The sequence below is a fragment of the Cyprinodon tularosa genome, unplaced genomic scaffold, assembly GCF_016077235.1.
Source record: "Cyprinodon tularosa strain WSP-4 unplaced genomic scaffold, ASM1607723v1 ctg551, whole genome shotgun sequence".
NCBI lineage: Eukaryota > Metazoa > Chordata > Actinopteri > Cyprinodontiformes > Cyprinodontidae > Cyprinodon > Cyprinodon tularosa.
In genome coordinates, this window is record NW_024039287.1 from 1 (window position 1) to 19,882 (window position 19,882).

Below are 19,882 nucleotides of genomic sequence, written 5' to 3' on the forward strand. Positions count from 1 at the left end.
TTGGTGAAAAATATGTTGTGTGATGGTGTGTGTGTGTGTGTGTGTGTGTGTGTGTGTGTGTGTGTGTGTGTGTGTGTGTGGTGTCCTATCTTTTTACATTATTATGAAAAAAATATCAACTAACTATACATTAAAAAGCGCACACAAATATTGAAATGTTTAATTTGATGTAGTTGTTTAACAGGCTGCGAAAAAAAATATACTTGAAACGTCATTAGATCCAAGCTGTTTTTTTTCTTTTCTTGATGTCTCTGAGTTCATCAATGCAAGTAAAGTCTTGCCATAATCAGTTTTCTGACTGTTATGAGGGTCATTCTATTTAATTAGTTAATTTTTGTCCCCAGGTTCTTATTTATTTGTTGTGTTCTTCCCTTTACACACTTTGGCTTAATCTCATGTCACTTTTTATTTTTCTCTTTCTATTTTGTAGATTGCTTTGTGTCTAAGCTCAGGTCCCTGTGTTTTATGTGTTTATTAATCTCCTTCCATGCTCATTACTTTGCCAGAGCCTTTTAACATCTCCTTCAATTAGCTTACTTTTTTTTAGTATCATTCTTCACCCATACCTTAGTATTTAAGCTTTTTTTTTGTTTTTCATTTATCGTCACAAGTTTTTTTTGGTTATGCTCCTTTGGTATCCATACCCTGCTCTTCTTGTTTAACTTGTAAGTTCTCCTTCTTTTGATACCTTTGGTTTTAAACGACTTTATTCATTTCCACTAAAATAATTTTCTTTGTTTTACTCAACTCTGAAACCTCACATTCTGAAGAGAGCTGTTCTTTGGAAGAGGAAAATAAATAAATTAGGACTCATTAATCTTTCTTTACTCCTGTTTAAGCCTGAAGCTGAACCATTTGCTGTGGTCAATCCTCAAAGCTCCACAATCAACATTAAATGCAATAACACACATGTGGTGCAAGAGTATTATTACATTATCTTGATGAAACTCTGGTTGGCTCTGGAAATGTAAGCCCTTTGTGTGTAAGGATGGTAACCAGCTTAATGTCCTTAGAGTTTATCATCTGATTCTCATTTAATATGTAGTTGTATTACACACAGATACCATCATTAGAAAAAGCTGAATTTTATGGTCTTATATGTTAAAGTCTTAGGAGATTTCAAAAAATAATACACAATGTTTCTGCCAAACAAGCAAGATGTAACATGCAAATTAAATGTTTTCTCAGGTCCATTCATCCCAGCTATCAGTTTATGTTCCACACTTAAAATCTATGTATCTAAATAGAAAAAAGTAAGCAGAAAACTCCTTTTTTAAATTCAGTTAATTGAACCGTCAAAGTCTCTAAAGTGAGAAAACAAGGGAAATACAAAAAATGTATCCTCCAAAGAACTAAGATGTAATTTACTTTCTATTAGAACTATACATGATATGACATTTCCCATAGTTCAAACCCATCTAAAGAGGAAAACTATAAAACGTATTCTATTTCTTAATTCACGGTAGAAAGGAAACAGATCAACAGCTTTTTTGACACATATAAATGGTCACATACAAAACTGCAGGTGTTTTATCTTAAAATAACATGGACAGCTATTTTTCTGGGTTTCTTTAGGGGTTTTGTCATAAAGAAACTATGGTTCCTTTCTCCTTTTTTGAAAAGTTTTTCTAAATGCTTTTTCTACTAAAGAAATACATAAAAAATAAATCAGAATCTTTTAGTGGTCTGAGTGGTCATTAAGGGCTTTGATATTCTATGTACAGTGTAGCTTCCTTTCATAATCAGCATCCAAATTACATAAGATAAGTCATTTTAATACAGTTTATTTATATAGCACCAATTCACCATACCCCAACACACTATGCAGAGACAATTTAATCAGATGATAGTCATGTTACTTGAAGTTTTTTCATCTCTTTACCAGATATCCATTTTGGAACCTCCCCTTACAGAGATTACATCAAGCACAAAACCTACAAACTTTTTAAATTTCTATTTATTTTTTTTTTTTTATCTCAAAGTATTTGCATTTGATAGCATACCCAAACTAGGTTTGTATCAACTTTTGGCCTTTTGCTTTTGAGCACAAGATGTTGCTAAGAATTAGATTGAATTGCTCTAAAGTTAAAATTCCTAAAAATGAACAGCTGATCTAAAGATGCTGCAAAAAAAAAAAACTCACTGTAAAAGCAAATATTAGATAAATGGAAACCACAAGTTTTACCCGCTATGATTCCATATGAGGCCTTTGCCTTAGTATAAGGAAAGAGCTTCATATTGGACTCTGTAGAATTCGTCTCTTTTGAATGTGTCAGATGATAATGAGAAAAACATTTCAAAGTACATTTTACTAATTTATTACAAAATATAATACTTATAAAGAACGTGTGAAGACAAGAAATTCAGTTTTTTAAATTTGAAAACTTTAAATGCTATTGAAAGTATATATATTTTTTTGTTCTTAACCTTTAAATTTTAAAAATAGATTTTTATGAAATTTTCCTTGCATTGCTTTTGCCTCCTCATCTTCAGTGACAATCAAGGAAAAGGACAAACCACAACAGAATCAATATAGTCCTAAAGGTTACTTCATTTCTAGTCTCAACTCTATTTACAGTAAAAAAAAAGACTAAATCTTGAATCAGTCATGCCCTTCACTTCAGGTTTATCGCGCTCTACCTCGCTGAGCATTTGGAGGACATTTATGAAACTGAGTGTGTGAGAAATGAAATATTGCAAACTGAGATATTTCAGTGAAACCATGTAAACATATAGGATGAAGAATATGTTTGGAAGTTGTGCCAGCATGTGTTTTTTCTTGTTATAAGATACTGTATCTTGTTTTGAAAACATCTTCAAGGGTTTTTATGTTACATCCATTTCAATCTGAAAAACTCAAATGAAGAGAAAAGACAATTAGAAGAAATGTATTGATACTATTACATGGTCTTTGGCGCTCAGACCTCAGCAGGAAATTTGGATAAATTTTGATAGATATGCATGAACAGGAGCAAAGAATAGGGCTGTTTCCCCCGCAGGCCTGAAACTGGTGGTGGAGTGGAGATAGATGAAGTTGGTCTGTAGACTGCTGGTTAGAGAGACGGTCTGCTGAGCTTTATGGGGAGATCCAGTGGACTGCGTGAGCTGATACTAGAGCTTCACTCAGGAAGCAAATAAGCATGAAGCGACTGTGGAGAGGAAAAACTCCCCGTTGGGAAGAAACCCCTGGCAGAACCAGGCTCAACATGGCGGTCTTCTGCCGGACCGGTTAAGATGAGACAGGGAACGCAGTAAGAGTCTGGGAGGAATGAACTCTGATGAAGCTTTAGCTACAAGAGTGGAAGAGGGGCTGGAAGTGGGTTGAAACAGGGTCATCTTAATGTAATGCATTTAGTGTTTTTATGAGAAGCCTTGTACTTGCTTAATTTTATGTATTTGTTCTGTTATGAAAGAGGCCTTGTTATTTTTTTAATCATATTTTGTTAAAACCTTTCATTTTAATTTACCACAAAAACAATGAACAAATCACGGCAAACAAATCCACCAAATAGAACCATTAGAAACCAGCAAACTCCAGCTGGCTGTTATGTCAGACCTGCCTTCTGTTTCGTGTGGTCCCATATCCCCACACGTCATTGGCCAGAAGGCTGCCATGCTGTCGATCAAAACAAAGTTTTGCTGCAAGCATGGCGGAGCAAATGAGTGAAAATTTAGCAGTGAAAGGAAAAAAGTGGGGAGCTGGCCCCTTACTCAATGGAAGAGGGCTCTTTGGTTTGTTATAAAACTCAGTTCTCTGAGCCAATACTAATAAACACAACCCCTCACTGCTGCTTAGCCCTGCTGGGCACGCCTTGATTAGAAACCCCAAAGGCCCCTGGCTACTGAGGGTTCTAGGCGCCAACTCAAACCCTAAATCCCATGCCTTCCAAAGAGGTATTGACTCCCAACACAGAGACACCTGATCAAACCATTGCCAGACAGTCTTCTATCACAAAGTGCTTAGGCCTACCTTAAAATCCCACACTGTTTAATCAAAAGCTGGACGACTAATCTAGCTGAAAGTATGTATTTTCTGTATGAGAAAACAAAATGCTACTATCTCACTCATGACTCAGATTAAAATACGATAAATAAATGAATCCTTAGACAGTAAATGGCTCAAGGTTATGGCAGTGTGGAGTTAACTGAAAATCACCAAACTAAAGAACATATCAAACAATCCAAAATATATATGAATTGTCTGATCAGACAATCACAGCATTTTAGTTGTAGTAGTTCTAATTTTTCAGTGTTGCAAATCAAAGTCCAGCTCCCTCACCAGCTCAGACTCAATGGTAATCAAGGACAAGCAGAAAGCCTCCCCTGACCCATGCTTGCCTTATTTCTCTAAGTTTAGTACTTTAAAGGGGAACTCTGTTTTTTTTTTTACATTGGCCCCTTGATTTTACGTTATTACGTCATGTTCTACTCACCCATATGAGTTTTGTGTCATTTGGAGCTGTTCTGTTCCGTTAGGTTATATCCAAGTAACGTCTTCCTATGGGCAACGACTTGAAGGCACAAACTAGACTGTTCATATTCTTTATGGTATGCCAGCATTCATAACATGTAGGCGAATCACTGTCCGACAGACATGCTTGGCTCAGCTTCCTTATCTTACCTCTCCTTCTTTTTCTTGGTAATCTCACTGTGCTTTTGCTTGCTGTCACTGTCCATTTTCAGCCAACATGATCACTTTATCTTTAAACAATATTTTTCTACATTTTCCCACTGTTCCACTTACAAAAACAACCTATCTGGCTTTGGATCGGACACATTATTTACAGTTTTAATTAGTGTTGCACCGACACCGATACCAGTATTGGACGGATACTGCACTAAAATGGTGGTATCAGTATCGGTGAGTACCAACAAATAGGGCACCGATACCATTTTTAGAGCCAAAGTTTTATTCAACTATTGTCATCCATTCCAGTTTGGCAATAAAAAAGTTACTGGATTCACTTTGTATTAGTCTTTTTTTTCTGCTTCACAAAGGTAGGCAGCAGCATGACAAAGCCATGATGACATTATTTTACATCCAAGTAGTATGCAGCTCTTCATATATATACACACACATCAATTTCAAACAGATGGTATCGGTATCAGCCGATACTGCACAGCTGGGTATCTGTGCCAAAAAAGGGCATTGGCGCAACACTAGTTTTAATCTCAACCTCTTGATCTAAAGTCTGATCAGTACTGTTTTGTGTGTCTGTGAACTATTTATATATATTAATATAGCGAGAAAAGATTTCCCAAGTTGCTGTGTCATAGTGAGGGGCTGCTGCCTATCTCCAGTGGTTGATGAGCAAGAGCTGCAATACTCTCACACAGGTCACCATCCATCAAAGGGCACCATAGAGACATGCCATTTAAAGTTCCTTGTATTGTTTAAATGAATACTTTAAAACAACCAAGTAAGGTGACCAAAAGCACATCACTGTAAGATCTTAAAATCACACAAAAAAAAATCACAAAGCATACAAATATAAATGCAGGCAACAGGAAAATGGTAATCATAGATAAGGCAAACTGGACTAACAACGATGCAGACACTCACACCTCAGGAGAAATTAGATTTTGAACTATGGGAGGAATGATCTACTGTAAGCATTGAAACTATGATTAGGTTTATTGTTCCATAACTTACTATAATTTATAAAAATGTGCTTTTATTATTGGAATAGATGTATTGCTTCAACATAACCAGGTCTTCCATATTTCAATATTGATTTACATACCAAACCCATTTTTTTCATCTTTTAGACATGTTCAAATACTTCTTCCAACAGGGCTTGAAGGGATGATGTATCAACCGCACTGCATTAAGGGACTTTTGTTCATTTGAAAACTGGCCTCTGTTTGTTTACACTGCCTACATACAGAACACTCCTGTTTTTTTCTGTTCATTAGTTTTAAAAAACTTAAAAACATGTTGCAAACACAAGTGTTTCATTTCATTGTTCTGCAAGCCTAGATGGGTAAATAATTTGGGAGCCACATATTCCTCTTCCCGTCGTGTTTTATTATTTATCTGTTGTGGTTTTTCATGCACTGAATAAGGACATTGATCAACTTTTTTTTTAAAAGACACTGATGTTTTATTAAACATATTCATCCAAATCCACGTCTTAAATGTATTACTATTTATAAAACTGATTTGATTTAGATATCTATAATTGGCATTGAAAAGTAACTAGGTCATACGCCAGAACAGTTAAATTTTGTTTAATCAATAAAACCCAGTTGTCACATCCAGCAGGCTAAGGTGCTATAAAAGCTCAAACAAAATAAAATGAAGATGAATGCAGTCCCTTTTTTTTTTTTTATTATTATCACTATATTTAATACGCCATGGCAGGCAAAAACTGGGCTCCCTTTCTCCATACTATGTAATTAAATTTGGTGTTTTCATTGTTGGTTTTAAGTTGTAAAACATTTGATACACAGATTCAAGAAGATACAGTAAAATATGTATTGGTGTAATTTATTTACAGTTTATGTCACTGCATACATTTTCTTGTGCACTGAGAACACGCAAGCAGTGAGTAATTGCGCAAGAGGGAACATTGGCGCTCACACGGATATCGCATTGTCATTGTCATTTGATGCATTTTATATCCAGGTCAGCCATTGTGTCTGGGCCCCAGGCCAGCTCCGGACCCTAGGCAATTGCTTGGTTTGCTTGCCTTGTTGTGACAGGCCTGCCAGTTATCATGCACATGTGCATCATGTCCATCGATCTTATAGACTTTTTTGCGATAAACCTGGTTTTGGATGGGCTCTAGGTGGTCTCGGTACATTACATCAACTTTCTCTTTTGAACTCTCTATTTTATTTTAGAACTTTGCACTTTTTTCTCTCTCAAAGGATGGCGGCACAATCAGGAATGCATGCTAAAGCTCTCGACCTTCAAATAGTGACCTTAACCCACAAGATGGGTTAAGGTGTGTGAGATAATGGCCCTTTGGAGCCCCATGTAGAGTCAGAATAAATTGAAACTGATATGTGTTAGAAAAATGTAAATGTCATCATTTTATTTGTATATATTTACAGGCATTTGGCCTGCTAGGAATGTCCTGTTGAACAAATGGTTCTCCCAGAAAAGGAAAAGTCATGCTCCATCCAGCCGTGCGTGGTTGCAGCTGACTGATCACAACCTGCAATAAACTGCACAAGGAACTGTCATGCTTTATCATGTGTAAACTTATAACCCCTTCTATTACTCCTTTAAAGTCTGATAGTAAAGGCAGGGGACAAAAAAGTCCCAGCAGAGTTGACCAAAGACATTTTAGGGAGTGCGAATTCACCTTCTGTCTTCTCTCCTATTCTGCAGAAAAAGTAACTTGTGTGTTTGTGTTGGTCTCATTTCTAGGACAATACAGGGTTATTATTATTTAAAGCTACAGTGTGTAATTTTCAGCGACATCTAACGTCCAGACTGCAGACTGCAGCAAAATGAACATCTCCCCCCCACCGCTTCTCCCCCCCAACAGTACGGCGAGCGTTACGGGACAAAATGTCTTCCACGACGTCCGCATCACCTACCTTCTCAAGTGATGAGGTTTGTTTACATAGATAATTTTACAGATAGTATTTCATTAATCTGTGTAGGGTATAGATTTCATGTAGACTTGAGATAATAAATATACCCGTTATTTTTTCTACATCGTTGTGACGTTTTGGTGAGCTGCTTTGCATGGTGATATAAACAGACGAAGTAATTGTAGTCATTAGTTTAACAGCGAGATTGTGTTCGCTGGAAGAATATATATTCCCCGTTTACAGTCCAAGTCTTGTTTGTGGCACGAGGGTTACAAGGCGAGGAAGAGGGAGAGGAAGAGGGCAGAGAGGCCGGGGTGGGCGTGCAGCCAGGGCCAGGCGAGAGAGGGGTGCCAGCGGGGTGACTAGAGCAGAGGAGGATAGGCTTGAAGATCTCCAAAGGAGCCGGAGAGAAGTAACCGAGGTATATATCCGTAGCTCGCTAATATGCAGCTTCATATATCTGTCTCTCTCACACTCACACACGCCACTATCAGCTGTGGTAATTTTATGAAGCTGTGGCCTTATCTAGGTAATGCTACCTGACATCTTGACAATAGTTTGGTTGAAACGGGATGTGGGGATGGGGTATTACGTGTATAAAAAGACAATTGTGTGTGTAGGATTAATTACCTGTCCAACAGAAAACTGGCAACTTGAGCGTCACTTTGAAAACCTTTTTCCTCCATCAGTGACTTCCATCGTGTAAATGCCGTGCCAATGTTGATCCGTGTTTTTTGCCCTTTCTTGTCACGCTTGCGTTTATTCTCGTCGTGTTTCCGCTTCTTAGATGACAGGGGTTCGGTGTCCGCCGCTTTTCGTTGTGATACAGAGTAGGCATGATCCTCCATTCGTCTGATGTTTGGCCACACAGTTTGCAAAGTCACTCACGCCTGCCGCCTTGTTCACCTTTCTTGTTACTGAGGCGCAGTATACCTGCTTCTTCTTCTTCTTTGGTTTCAGGCAGACTAAACGCTTTTCAGGCATAATACTGCCATCTACTGTTCAGTACCGTCTCAGTTCATCTCTCTCAACTTGCCGTAGTTACTTTCGAGCGTAATGGGCGATCTCGCAATCGCTAGTTTGTTGGCTCTGCGCTGCCGTAGCGCAAAGATGTCTGCCTCCATGGCTGCGAGACCCGCTCCTATGTAATTATAAATAACGAATTCTAAGGGAACGCAAATATTATGGTTAAAAGGCTGAGCTCATAGGTGATGATAAATAACATAGTTATGTATAATATATTCAATTTCTGACTTTATATCCCTGTAATTATTACACACTGTAGCTTTAACCCTACCAATAATGAACTCTAATGCTTAGGCATCTAGAAAAAAAATGGATTATATGATCAGTCACCATATGTCAAACATGATTTTCTTCACTGCAAATTAGTTAAAAGTGTTTTTAAAGTAATTGGCAACTTGTGATTACCATGAGTTAACCTATCTCTGTTCTGTTCTAACAATAACTCATATCTTGATTGTATACCCAAGCACGATTATACAATTTTCTATGCATCCTCCAGGCTTTCTCGCTCATCAAGATGTTTGCTATTGAGCCATCATTTTCAGGCTTCAATTAGCCCATTCAAGTGAAATTGATGTTTAATGCAGAATAAGCCTCAAGGCAAAACATTCATCAGAAAATTTCTTTATACAATTTTTTTAAATGCTTTTTTTTTCTATCAGAGTGGGGAATGGCTAATGTGTCCCTTGGTTGAATAGAACACTTAAAAACTATTATTTGTTATTATTCATCAGCATAAGCCACAAAAAGTGTACTTATGTTAATAGAAAACTGAGCCTAAATGTAGCTAAAAGGAAAGTACAGTAGTAACATACACTGTGACTTGAGTTTGGGCACAAACTCTGAAGCAAATCTTTTTAAAATGTTATAATCATAACCCTGATCTGACGCTTTGGTTTGAATCAGGTCCTCTTCACCAAAAAAGTTTGACTAGTATAGGCACAATGTAGAAACATAGGAACTGCATCAGTTTTTCTTTAGATTATCTTGGAAAGGCCGTGTTCATGTTTTGCAATAGGGCTGTATAACTCTGCAAAAACATTATATGCATTGTATACTTAAAAAAAGTGTTTAATTCTTTTTATGACCATGAATGCTGTCTTTACTGCTTTATTATCCACGGCCTGAAAAAGTGCTAACATCTAGTTTGCATGGATCTGCCTGCTAGGTGCCTCTCTCTCTTCCCTTGTGTGTGGTTGCAAACCCACTTTAAGCATGTTACTCCTACCTAACTTTAGACACTCCTACTGTTGGAGTGTCTAAAGTTAGAGTTTAAATGCTGCTTCATACTTCCCAAGAACAAAGAAATTTTTTCTTGTTTTCAAGGTTGAAGGAGTGTAAAAAGCTTTTTTTCCTTAAAGTATTAATACTGCAAGTAATACCCCTTTTCCACTAGCCAAAAAACCTGTTTAAACCCAGGAATAGTTTGTCGCTTTTATTGCCAGTGGGAACAGCTCACTGATCAGTATCTATCCGGGTCAAATGCTTCGGCAAAGCGACCAGTTTTAAAATCGCCTTGGCTCTAATTGGTATGCTTTGGGAAGACCAGACCCGGGTTGACACAATACTTTATGTGATAACATTGATAACATTGAGCAAAATGTGTGACGACAATATACTGCGCCAGTCCCATCTAATCTAATACGCTGACACAACCACGTTTACATCCGATAAACATGGAGCAGCACTGGTGAGAGGGATTCAGACAGATACAGTAAAAGAGCAAAACAATAAAGCTCACTTACTACGCCCTAGCTTCCTTCGATGTTGCTCTCCATTGTTTACTCTCCTGATTTCTGTCGCACTTGAGACATCATCAAAGACGCACAGCTGAGAGGGGACAGAGGGCATGTATCTTCCCAGTGATAGGTTAGACCCAGCTTTTTTTTAACCAATGGGAGCGGTTCAACACATGTTTGAAAAACAAGAGGAAGTGGCTTCTTCCGACCTCTAAGCCATCAGAGTTGAACTGTGTTGCTACAGTACAGATTCATAGGGCACCTCCAATTTTGCAACCTTAACATTCTCATGTAAATACTGTCGGAAATTCTGCTCAGACCCTGTGTCAAGAACAAGCAGAGAGACACAATTAACTGCGAGAATCAGAAAATAATTGTTAATGTTCCCATGGAGCATGTAGCAGCATTTTCTATTGTTAAACTTAATGTGACCACTTAAGGTGCCTCTGAAATACAGAAACTGTACAGGCAGACCAATTACATTTGAAATCGAATTACTTCAATCTGAAATCTCTTGAAGCGCATGGTTTATACTTGATATGTTTTTATTCTTTTATGGTACAGTAAATTAAATCAGAACTATGTTATTATATATGCCATGCAAAGGAAAAATAATATGTTTACTTTTACTTAGTGGTCTCTCAAAGACTTTTTGACTAAAGTGATTATTTTATAACAGAAACATTTGCTCTTTGCTTTGTATGGGATTTTCACACTATAGACTCAAGTTGTGCACCTCTGCTCTTGTATGTTTGTTTTTTTTATTTAGGTATTAAGTATTTTTGCTTGACCACTTGTGCCTATATGAAGTCATAGTAGCTATATTTAGGATTAATTGAGAAGTATTATCACAGTCTGTGTGAGTAGCTAAAGTTTTAGGTCATTTGGTTAGAACTTTTTTCCTACACATAATTAGAAACAGGTAGCAAACAGATATACAGAGAGAAGCCATGTCCAATAACATACAAAAACTGATTTTCTTCCTCCCAGATAGCTGGGTTTTACAAGAAGGCCTTTTCTGAGGTCTGGATTGTTAGATTGCGGAAAGTGATTTAGTATTATCAATTTTCAGACAAGGGCAATAATGTAATGGAAAATTACGTCAAAAGAAAAATACTGGCAACCATTTGTCCAAACTCTGATTAATCTGAGTTTAAAGAAGCACATAAACTGTTTATTTTTGGAGAGTTCTTTAAAAAATCCAGCCCTTGAATGTCTTTATTAAGTGGAAAGGGAGAATTTCACTCCTCTTGTGGTGAAGTCAGTTTGTCCAACATGTGGGAGGAAGGATCTTGAATTGCAGCAATCATACTTCATCTTTCCGCAAGTTGAACAAACTGTTCTTGCTCTGTTATCTTAACTATATGTCTAAGCATTAACAAATGTATCACTGTAGAAACCAGAGCCCAGTTTTCTCTTTTATTTGTAATATTTTAATATTTTTGGGGGATAACCAGCATGGTCTTATTCTCTATATCTCTATTGAGTCAAAAACTCTTTCTGTTCGTTTCTGTGCTTCCTTCAACATCAACCACTTTGCATAAATGTAAACAAGCTTTTTTAATATTCATGACTTCTTTTTGAGCACTTCCCATCCTCCTTAGATCCTTACCCCAACATGGAGGCATGAATATACAACATACTGCTTCAATGGGGAATGTTTAAATCTTGTTTTATTTATGTAAATAGAGCTAAAACTTTCAAAAGAAGATTATCCAGTTAATGTATTTTTGGTTTATTCATATTTAAATTAAACTTTAGGGTGAGACAAGTTGCCATTCTTTATCACGTTTTCCTGGCATAAATAAAGTAAGACAGGAGAATGAAAGAGATGATCACTGCATGAGAGAAACTCCCTGTGAGACTGCACTACCTTAGAGCTTTGTTGAAATACATTTTGAGTAACCTCTGCTACCTGTCTGGTCTTCAGGAAGTGGACTGTAGCATGGCCAGATTATGAGCAGGTCACTGACTTGTCTAGTCGAGGATATTCACAGAGGAGAAAGATGTGTGTATATATCTCGGTGTTCCAAATGTTTTTATTTGGATGTTTTTGCAAAGCGCTACCTGGCCTTTCTGACTGCATGGTTTTCCTGAGGTCGTCTTTTTCCAGTGAATCACTGGACATGCGGTGATACTGACCTATAGGAGGTTGTGTCTATGCCTGAGAGAGTTCTGGATTGTGTACTATTTCATAAAGCTCTGTTTCTCAGTGAAAAATGTTTTTTATTAAAGAGTTTTGGAAAGATTTTCCACTCACAAAAAATGTATTATACACAGAATAAATCAAAAAGCCTAAAATCATGACCTAAATATGAGCTAAATAATACTTATTTAAATTTGCATAGGTTAATTTATTTTTCAAAAAATCCTTTAAAACATGCCAATTCTTCAATTAAGCATTTTAAATAGTCTAGAATCTTAACAGTAATTTTCTCCTATGGTGTTGTACTTTCATGAGTTTGTCTTAAATGTCCTGTACTTATATAGTTCATTTTCAAGTCAGGGGACTCCAAGGCACCACGTTCTGTAATTCAACCATACCAACACTCATGGTGGCAAGCTACATTGTAGCCACAGCTGCCAATGCAGGGCACCAGTCCTAGAGAAAAGGCGTTGGGCACGTGTTTAAGAGAAAGAGTTTCACTGAACTAATTTTAGGAATTGGGTTTTTTCAAAAGAACTGTCATTCTAATCATTACAGCATATCCTAAGCAGGACTACTGTTTTGATTGTTAAGCTGCAGTTACTGTACTGTAGTTTCAATCAAGGGGGGGACAAAAATGTAACAATTGCAATTTACAACATTACCGATGTGAAACAACATGACAGTCAGATGGTAGATAACCAGTGAGCAGTAAAGTGGTCTGCATTTCTGGCATTAAGTCAGACATGGGGGCTTCGGCAGGGCCACCATCTGTCAGCGGTTGCTATCACAACTTTTGTGGACAGGAGTTCCAGGTGCAGCCAAGAGCAGGAGCGCTCTGGTTTAGGGAGCAGAATCTCTGCTCTTTGCAAATGAAGTATTTCTACTGGCTTCATTAAGGTGGTTCACAGCTGAGGCCAAGATAAAGATAAGCTCCTCCAAGTCTGAGGCCAGGGGTCCTGACCAAATAAAGGTGGATTGCCTTCTTCCTGCCTTAAGTCGACGGGTTCAAGTACTCTGGGGTCCTCTTTATGAGTGAGGGGAGAATGCAGCACAAGAGCAAGAATGAATCGGCCTGGCTGCTTTTTTAATGCACTGGTTTATTGTGGTGGGGAGTGAGTAAAGCCAAAAGGCAAATCTCTTGATATACTGATCTAAGCGGCTAAAATGAGCTGGTCTGGTAATGCCTTAAGCATCGCCCAGAGGAGCTGGAAAGTTTGTGGAGTGGGAAGTCTACGCATCCCTGCTGAGATGGCTTCCCCCTTGACCCAGTCCTGTATGTATGTATGTATATATATATATATATATATATATATATATATATATATATATATATATATATATATATATATATATATATATATATATATATATATATATATATGGATGATGGATATAAAGTTTTAGGTCAATATCAATCAATAAAAAGGTGAGACATACCTAATTATCACACTATTTAATGAACATTGGCTTACCATTCTAAAGTAGAATCACAACAAATAAATTTGGTGAAGAAAAGACTAACTCAACATTTGTCTGGTTTCTCTATAAAAGCAAAGCGTATGAAATGACAGGATTATTTGTGGATTTTAAGCCATAAATGGGTAACCCTTTACACCAGTAACCACCTTGTTACTACAACCCATAAAATATGTGAAACAGCCCAATAAATTGTAATCATTATCTTTGCTCAGGTTTATTTGCCCCTGACATGAATGGATAACCACTTGATGCAGATGCTAAATGACTGTCTTGGATGGCTCTTGACTTTTTATATTAGGATAAATATTTTTTTTGGTCTCTGGCCCCATCATAAGTCTCTTCTAAGGGTTATGGGCTCTCTGGCACAGTACAAGAAATCATCTAACTCAAGTTTGGTTTTCAAATTGACAGTTATATAAAGCTAAATATAGAAATGAACTCAATCAAAAACTAGTCCATATTTTCCTGAGGTTTATTTGTCAAACTGCTGCTGCAAGGCTATCAATCGGGGACAGCAGATTACTCTTGTCTCATCCTTACTCCTCTAGTCTTTCTACTTTAGAGCTCATTTTATTTTTTCTTTATTATCTTTTTAATCTTTTAATGGCCCTACACTTCACTGCCTCTCTAAGCTATAGAAAATGCATTCTCTGTCCTGGTTGCACAGATCAGCTGACCATTATTTGCTGCACGGCCAAGGTAGTATTAAAACGTCTAAGGGGTTTTGTATGATGTCACAGTTAAGCAGCAGTTTGCTGTTAGACAGGAACATTTTTCTTTGGTCATTTCTAAATCTATTCTAAAGACCTATTTATTAGTTTTGGTGTTTACCTCATTAAAGGATAACCAAATTGTATTGTTTTATGACCCTGTTGTGTAACATGACTGAGACTTTATTAGACTGTCCTCTTCAGGTTTATGTTTAGCACTTATGACATATTGCTGTTTTTAAATCTTTTTCATAAAAAACACAAATTTACCTTGGATTGGCTATAAAAATCTTGAATCATGTTTATGATAAGGACAGCATCATACACACTTGAAATGTAAATCATTTAAAACAGAAGCTATGAAACCAGCAACTAGTATTGTTTGATTTAGTGAAAAATCGGATGGAGATCGTAAAACTAATGAAGTCTAAATTGGTGTTTTGTGTTCAATATTTTCTGCAAAGAAATGCTAAAGAGCTTAATGCCTAGAGAAGGAGAAGGACGAGAGTTTTTTTTCTCCAACTGAGAAAATAGTTTAACTGTCGCTAATCCTCATAAAAAGCTATTTTTGCTGTAGTGGCAGAGAATAAAATGACTGATAACTTTTATAACCAGCTGGACCGATGGAGTTAACCTGTTATCTTTGAACATCTCTGAGGTCATTGCACCACTTTGACAGCGCATCATTTAACTAGGTGAAAGTTTTTTATTGGTTAGAGGGCTCAGATTATCCAGATACCATCACAGAACAGAGAGCCGCCATTAACATGTACAAGAAGAATAAAGTATAGCAGATGAGGTGGAGATGAAGGGTGAAACACAGCTTTCAGTGTTTGCAGGTCTGAACCAATGGTGATAGAAAACATTGCTGGTAAGAAGAAGTGGAGGAATTAGTTGGAAGGAAACAACTAGGCTGTGTGTGACACCCATTTGGGAACTGGTCAAGTTCAAATTCCGGTCAAATGAGTGGATGTGGGATGACAAATGGTAAGAGCTATGACGACCTCTATGGATTATATTAACAATATAATTAAGGAAATTAATCAATCTACAAAACCTTCCAGTTGTTTTGGTGGACTGTGTTTGACATTAAAAGAAGACTGAAAAACACATAATTGTTTTATGTCCTACCCTCCAAACCTGAAAAATTGTCTTAAAGTAACCAAATATGATTAAGTAAATGCCAAAACTGATTGCAGCATTTTTTTCATTGAAGGGGAGTTCAGTATAAGGCAGCAGTTGAGGACATTTCCAGTTATTGGTAATTAGTAAAGTATAATACAAACATTTGTCTGGGCTTAGAGAACAATGGAAGACTGTATAGCCTATTAAACGTTATTGCCTTCCATTGGGCCCAAGAGGCTTAAGGAGCTAATAGGTTTTAGCCGACGCCAAACGTTAAGGGGATAAAATTATCTAGATGCAAAGAATTATCCAAAAACAAATAATAAAAAAACAACAACAGATAAAATAATTTCACTAAGAAAATGAAAGAAATTGCAATGGTTTCTGTTAGTTTAATAAAATGGTCTGAAGTGAATAACAAAGAAATTTCAGTAAAAATTTGTACTATTGATTGATTATTCTGTAAGGAAACCCCTTCGCTTTCTATATGGCTATAAGTGCTTAATAGTTCATTGTACATCAGTGATATATGGCAGGGCTTTATCCTGCAGTAAAATTTCCATTTGTGCCTCTAATTGCAGAGCAAGCAAAACAAGATGTTAAGGGTTAATTTGTTTAAAAGTATTGAATTTGTCTATTATGAGACATTTGGTCCTTCAGATTTTCATGGAAATCTAATTGCTATTACGGTACTTATGGAGTATTTTAGCTTATGTCTAATGTTTTAGTCTGTAGGCTGATTAGCTTTAATTCAATCAAGGCCCAAAATGTAATTACTCAGTGACATATTGTAATAGAGGATAAAGTATTTATGAAGCTATAGTTAATCCACTGGCTGTGAAAAGGTTTCAGATATGTTGTAATAATGAAGGAGATTGCTCAATTTATTCTTTTTTCACTGTTTTTCCAGTCTATATCTTATCTAGGTGCGGAACATAGTCGTAGAGTAAGGTGCAGCGTAAGGTTTAAAAAATAATCTTTGTTGAAATTTGTCAGTTTGAATCTATACTCAAGTTTACTCTAAAAAAATGACTGCAGTTAACTCAACAGCTTATGGATCCATCTTTAGAAGCATTAATAGCATTTTCTCTTTATGAGCAATGTTGAGTTGTTGGATTTTAACTCTCAAAGCAACAAAAAGTCAATGCCTAACAACTTATTGATGACTGAAAAGCCAAAACTCCAGCTTTAATGGAAATGTTCACACCTCCTGCTCATCCGTTAAGAGGTTTAATAATTGATCAAATAGGCGCTGCTTTACCTATCAGTCATATTGAAGCAGTAAGGATGTTTCATTGTTTCACACACATCATTTTTAATCATAGGCACATAATTCTTTATATAATAAAAAGGAGGATTCTGTGTTTGTATACTTTTCCAAAAGATTTTTGATGGTGTCCTTGTACATAGGAACCTAGAATAAAGTGTGTAATTTCTGTGTACAATTAATGCAAATCATCTATGCTTAGCTCGTTACATTTCTGGTCTGCATCATCAGAACATTAGATTCCTGGGATTGCTGTGGATGTTGACGCTGTTCAATGATTACAGTGAAAGTCGTTTTGTCTACAGGCAGGCAACTACTTGCTGTGATTACAACTTGTGCATTTTCTTAAACCATATTTCTTTTTTACCTTTGCATTAACTATGCACTAGGACATAATTACCTCCACAATTGTCTTTAACACACATTTTACTTTTTGCTCTGTCTCTTCATTTTCTCTCATATCTTTCTCTTTTGATCCTCACCCTTTCACTCTTCTCCCTCCCTGTCCTCTTAGCAGTGGCTCGGTGTGTCTCGGCGCAAGGCTGCAGATCCCAGTACGAGGACCTGATTAAGGAGTTCTGCTTAGCCAAATTCAGTCTAGACATGCAGGAACTGGACCAGGGTCAGTGGTGTAGCTGGGAGGACACGGCCGAGTGAGTAATCAAGCACAAACACACACAGAGGAGATAAAACAGATCTACTCTAAAAAAACTACTATTTAATCAGCTTACATTTGAAATGTGCATTCAGCACAAAAAAGTTAATGCCTCATGCTTTATTGAATACAGGTTAATAAAAACCTTCATAAGACAGAGAGGTTTATTTTTTACTTAAGCACCTTAAAAAGATGGCTATTGTTACATGGTATTAAGAAAAAGAAAAGCTGTGAACTTTGTTGTATTTGACAGACACTCTTTTTGATTGTCCAAGTCTTTGGTTTCGTTCCAGCAGTTCATTAAAAACTGAGTTAGACAAGAGAGAGCGAGTAAGTGGAGGGTGAGAAACAGAGGGGATACACACAGTCAGTCAGAACAAAAGCTGCATGCCTTTGGCATAAACAAAGATCTTTTGTGCATGCACAAATATTATCATTGCACTGACTGTAAAAGCTGCTGCAGGCCACTGTTTTCTGAATTGTTCCAACAGATGATCATTTAACTTCAGTTAGTTTATGCAGTTAAATAAACATTAAAACATTTCTTAGCATTATGATAAAACTGTCACTATATCCACAATGTGTTAAATCTAAAAGCCATATTCTTATTTTATTTTCTATCATGTCACACATAAGTGTTAATGATCTTCACTGCTGTCTTTAATCGCTGAGGGGACATACAGTTAGGCAGATCTCCAAAACACTTGATCTTTGACTGAGATTTTATTTCAAGCTAATTGGTTTCGGGCAGTGAAACATGCAGCAAAATTGTTTTAAAGAAGCAAAACTTAAAATAGTTAGAATTTTAATTGTAAACACTATAGAGTATAGACGTATTTGTGTATGGGCTAGTGCTGGTCTGATTGTTAGTAGTTATAAATGAAACCAAGTTTATCTAATTTTTCTTATATAGGTTTAGGCGAAAGATATATTGTAGTCAAAGTAAGTTTTGAATAATATTCAATTTTGGATCTGTCTTTTTTCTTTCTCTTATTCCAATTAAAAACTTAGGAACATATGCATCGCCACCCTTTCATCTTTATAACCCTCTGAATACTCAAAGAAAAAAAGGTGTATTAATAACATTTGACAGAGTTAAAGTGTACCTCACCCCAAAATCAATGTCTTTCTTCAGATAAACTATTAGTTGAAATTAAAAAAAAGGTCCGTATATACATTTTTTTGTGAAATAATCATCTCTGCAAAATATATGTCTCAAACCCTGTTAGTGCTTCCCGAAGTGGTAGGTCAGTGGATACGGCAGTGATCTTTCCTCTTGGTTCAAGGTTGATGCAGGTACAGGCTTTGAATATCACATCTTTGTGTTTAGGTATTAATACAACTCAATCAGAAATTGGCCTACATAGTAATTCATCCTGTCCTTAGCATTCTCAACAGCATTGGCTTCGTGCATCACTAAGTCAGCACCTTGGTGCAGCCCTAAGTCCTCTGACTTGATAAAAGGCTATACAATTAATGGTTGTTTAAATGTTTGACTCTTCTTATATCTTCAGTGGACACAGACTTAAGTCAATGACTAAACTCCTACACCAAGCCATTCAACCTCTCTGACTCTTCCCAGCATGATCACATTGAATTGTTTTGTGATCATAGCCCAATACCTTGGTTTTGAAGAGTTTTGGATCCTTTTCAAAAATACCTTCAGGACTTTAAGTTTTCAGAGTCAGTTAAATATATGTGGGGTTAAGGCATATTTTGCTGTTGTGACATGTTTTTTTTCTTAGGCCACATCCTGCCACATACGAGTATCTTTTTTTGCTTGACTACAAGAAGATTTTAAGTGTAAATAGCTTGGATTTTGAAAATATGAATTTTTGCAATATTTCACCTGCAGCTTATATTTTTGATAGCGTGGGTTTCAAACTAGGGGCACCACAATTAAATGAAATTTGATTTTTAAGACAGGACAGGAATAAAGGTGTTAAACAGTCTAGCAGCTGAAAAAATACATAAATAAATAAACTTTTTGAATTTATATCTCTATATATATATCTATCTATATGTATATATATATATATCTATATATATATATAGATATATATATATATATAGATAGATAGATAGATAGATAGATAGATAGATAGATAGATAGATAGATAGATAGATAGATAGATAGATAGATAGATAGATAGATAGATAGATAGATAGATAGATAGATAGATA

At 36.4% G+C, this 19,882-nt stretch overlaps 1 protein-coding gene across 1 annotated transcript in view; it reads left to right on the top strand.

Moving 5' to 3' along the window:
* Nucleotides 1–17,553: 17,553 nt before the first annotated feature.
* ramp1 (receptor activity modifying protein 1) overlaps nt 17,554–19,882 on the top strand; it is a gene marked incomplete at its 5' end in the record, with an annotated part of 36,678 nt that continues 34,349 nt past the window's right edge. The window contains one exon of the mRNA XM_038305116.1: nt 17,554–17,696. Coding sequence (XP_038161044.1) covers nt 17,554–17,696 — 143 coding nt within the window. The remainder of the gene's footprint in view (nt 17,697–19,882) is intronic.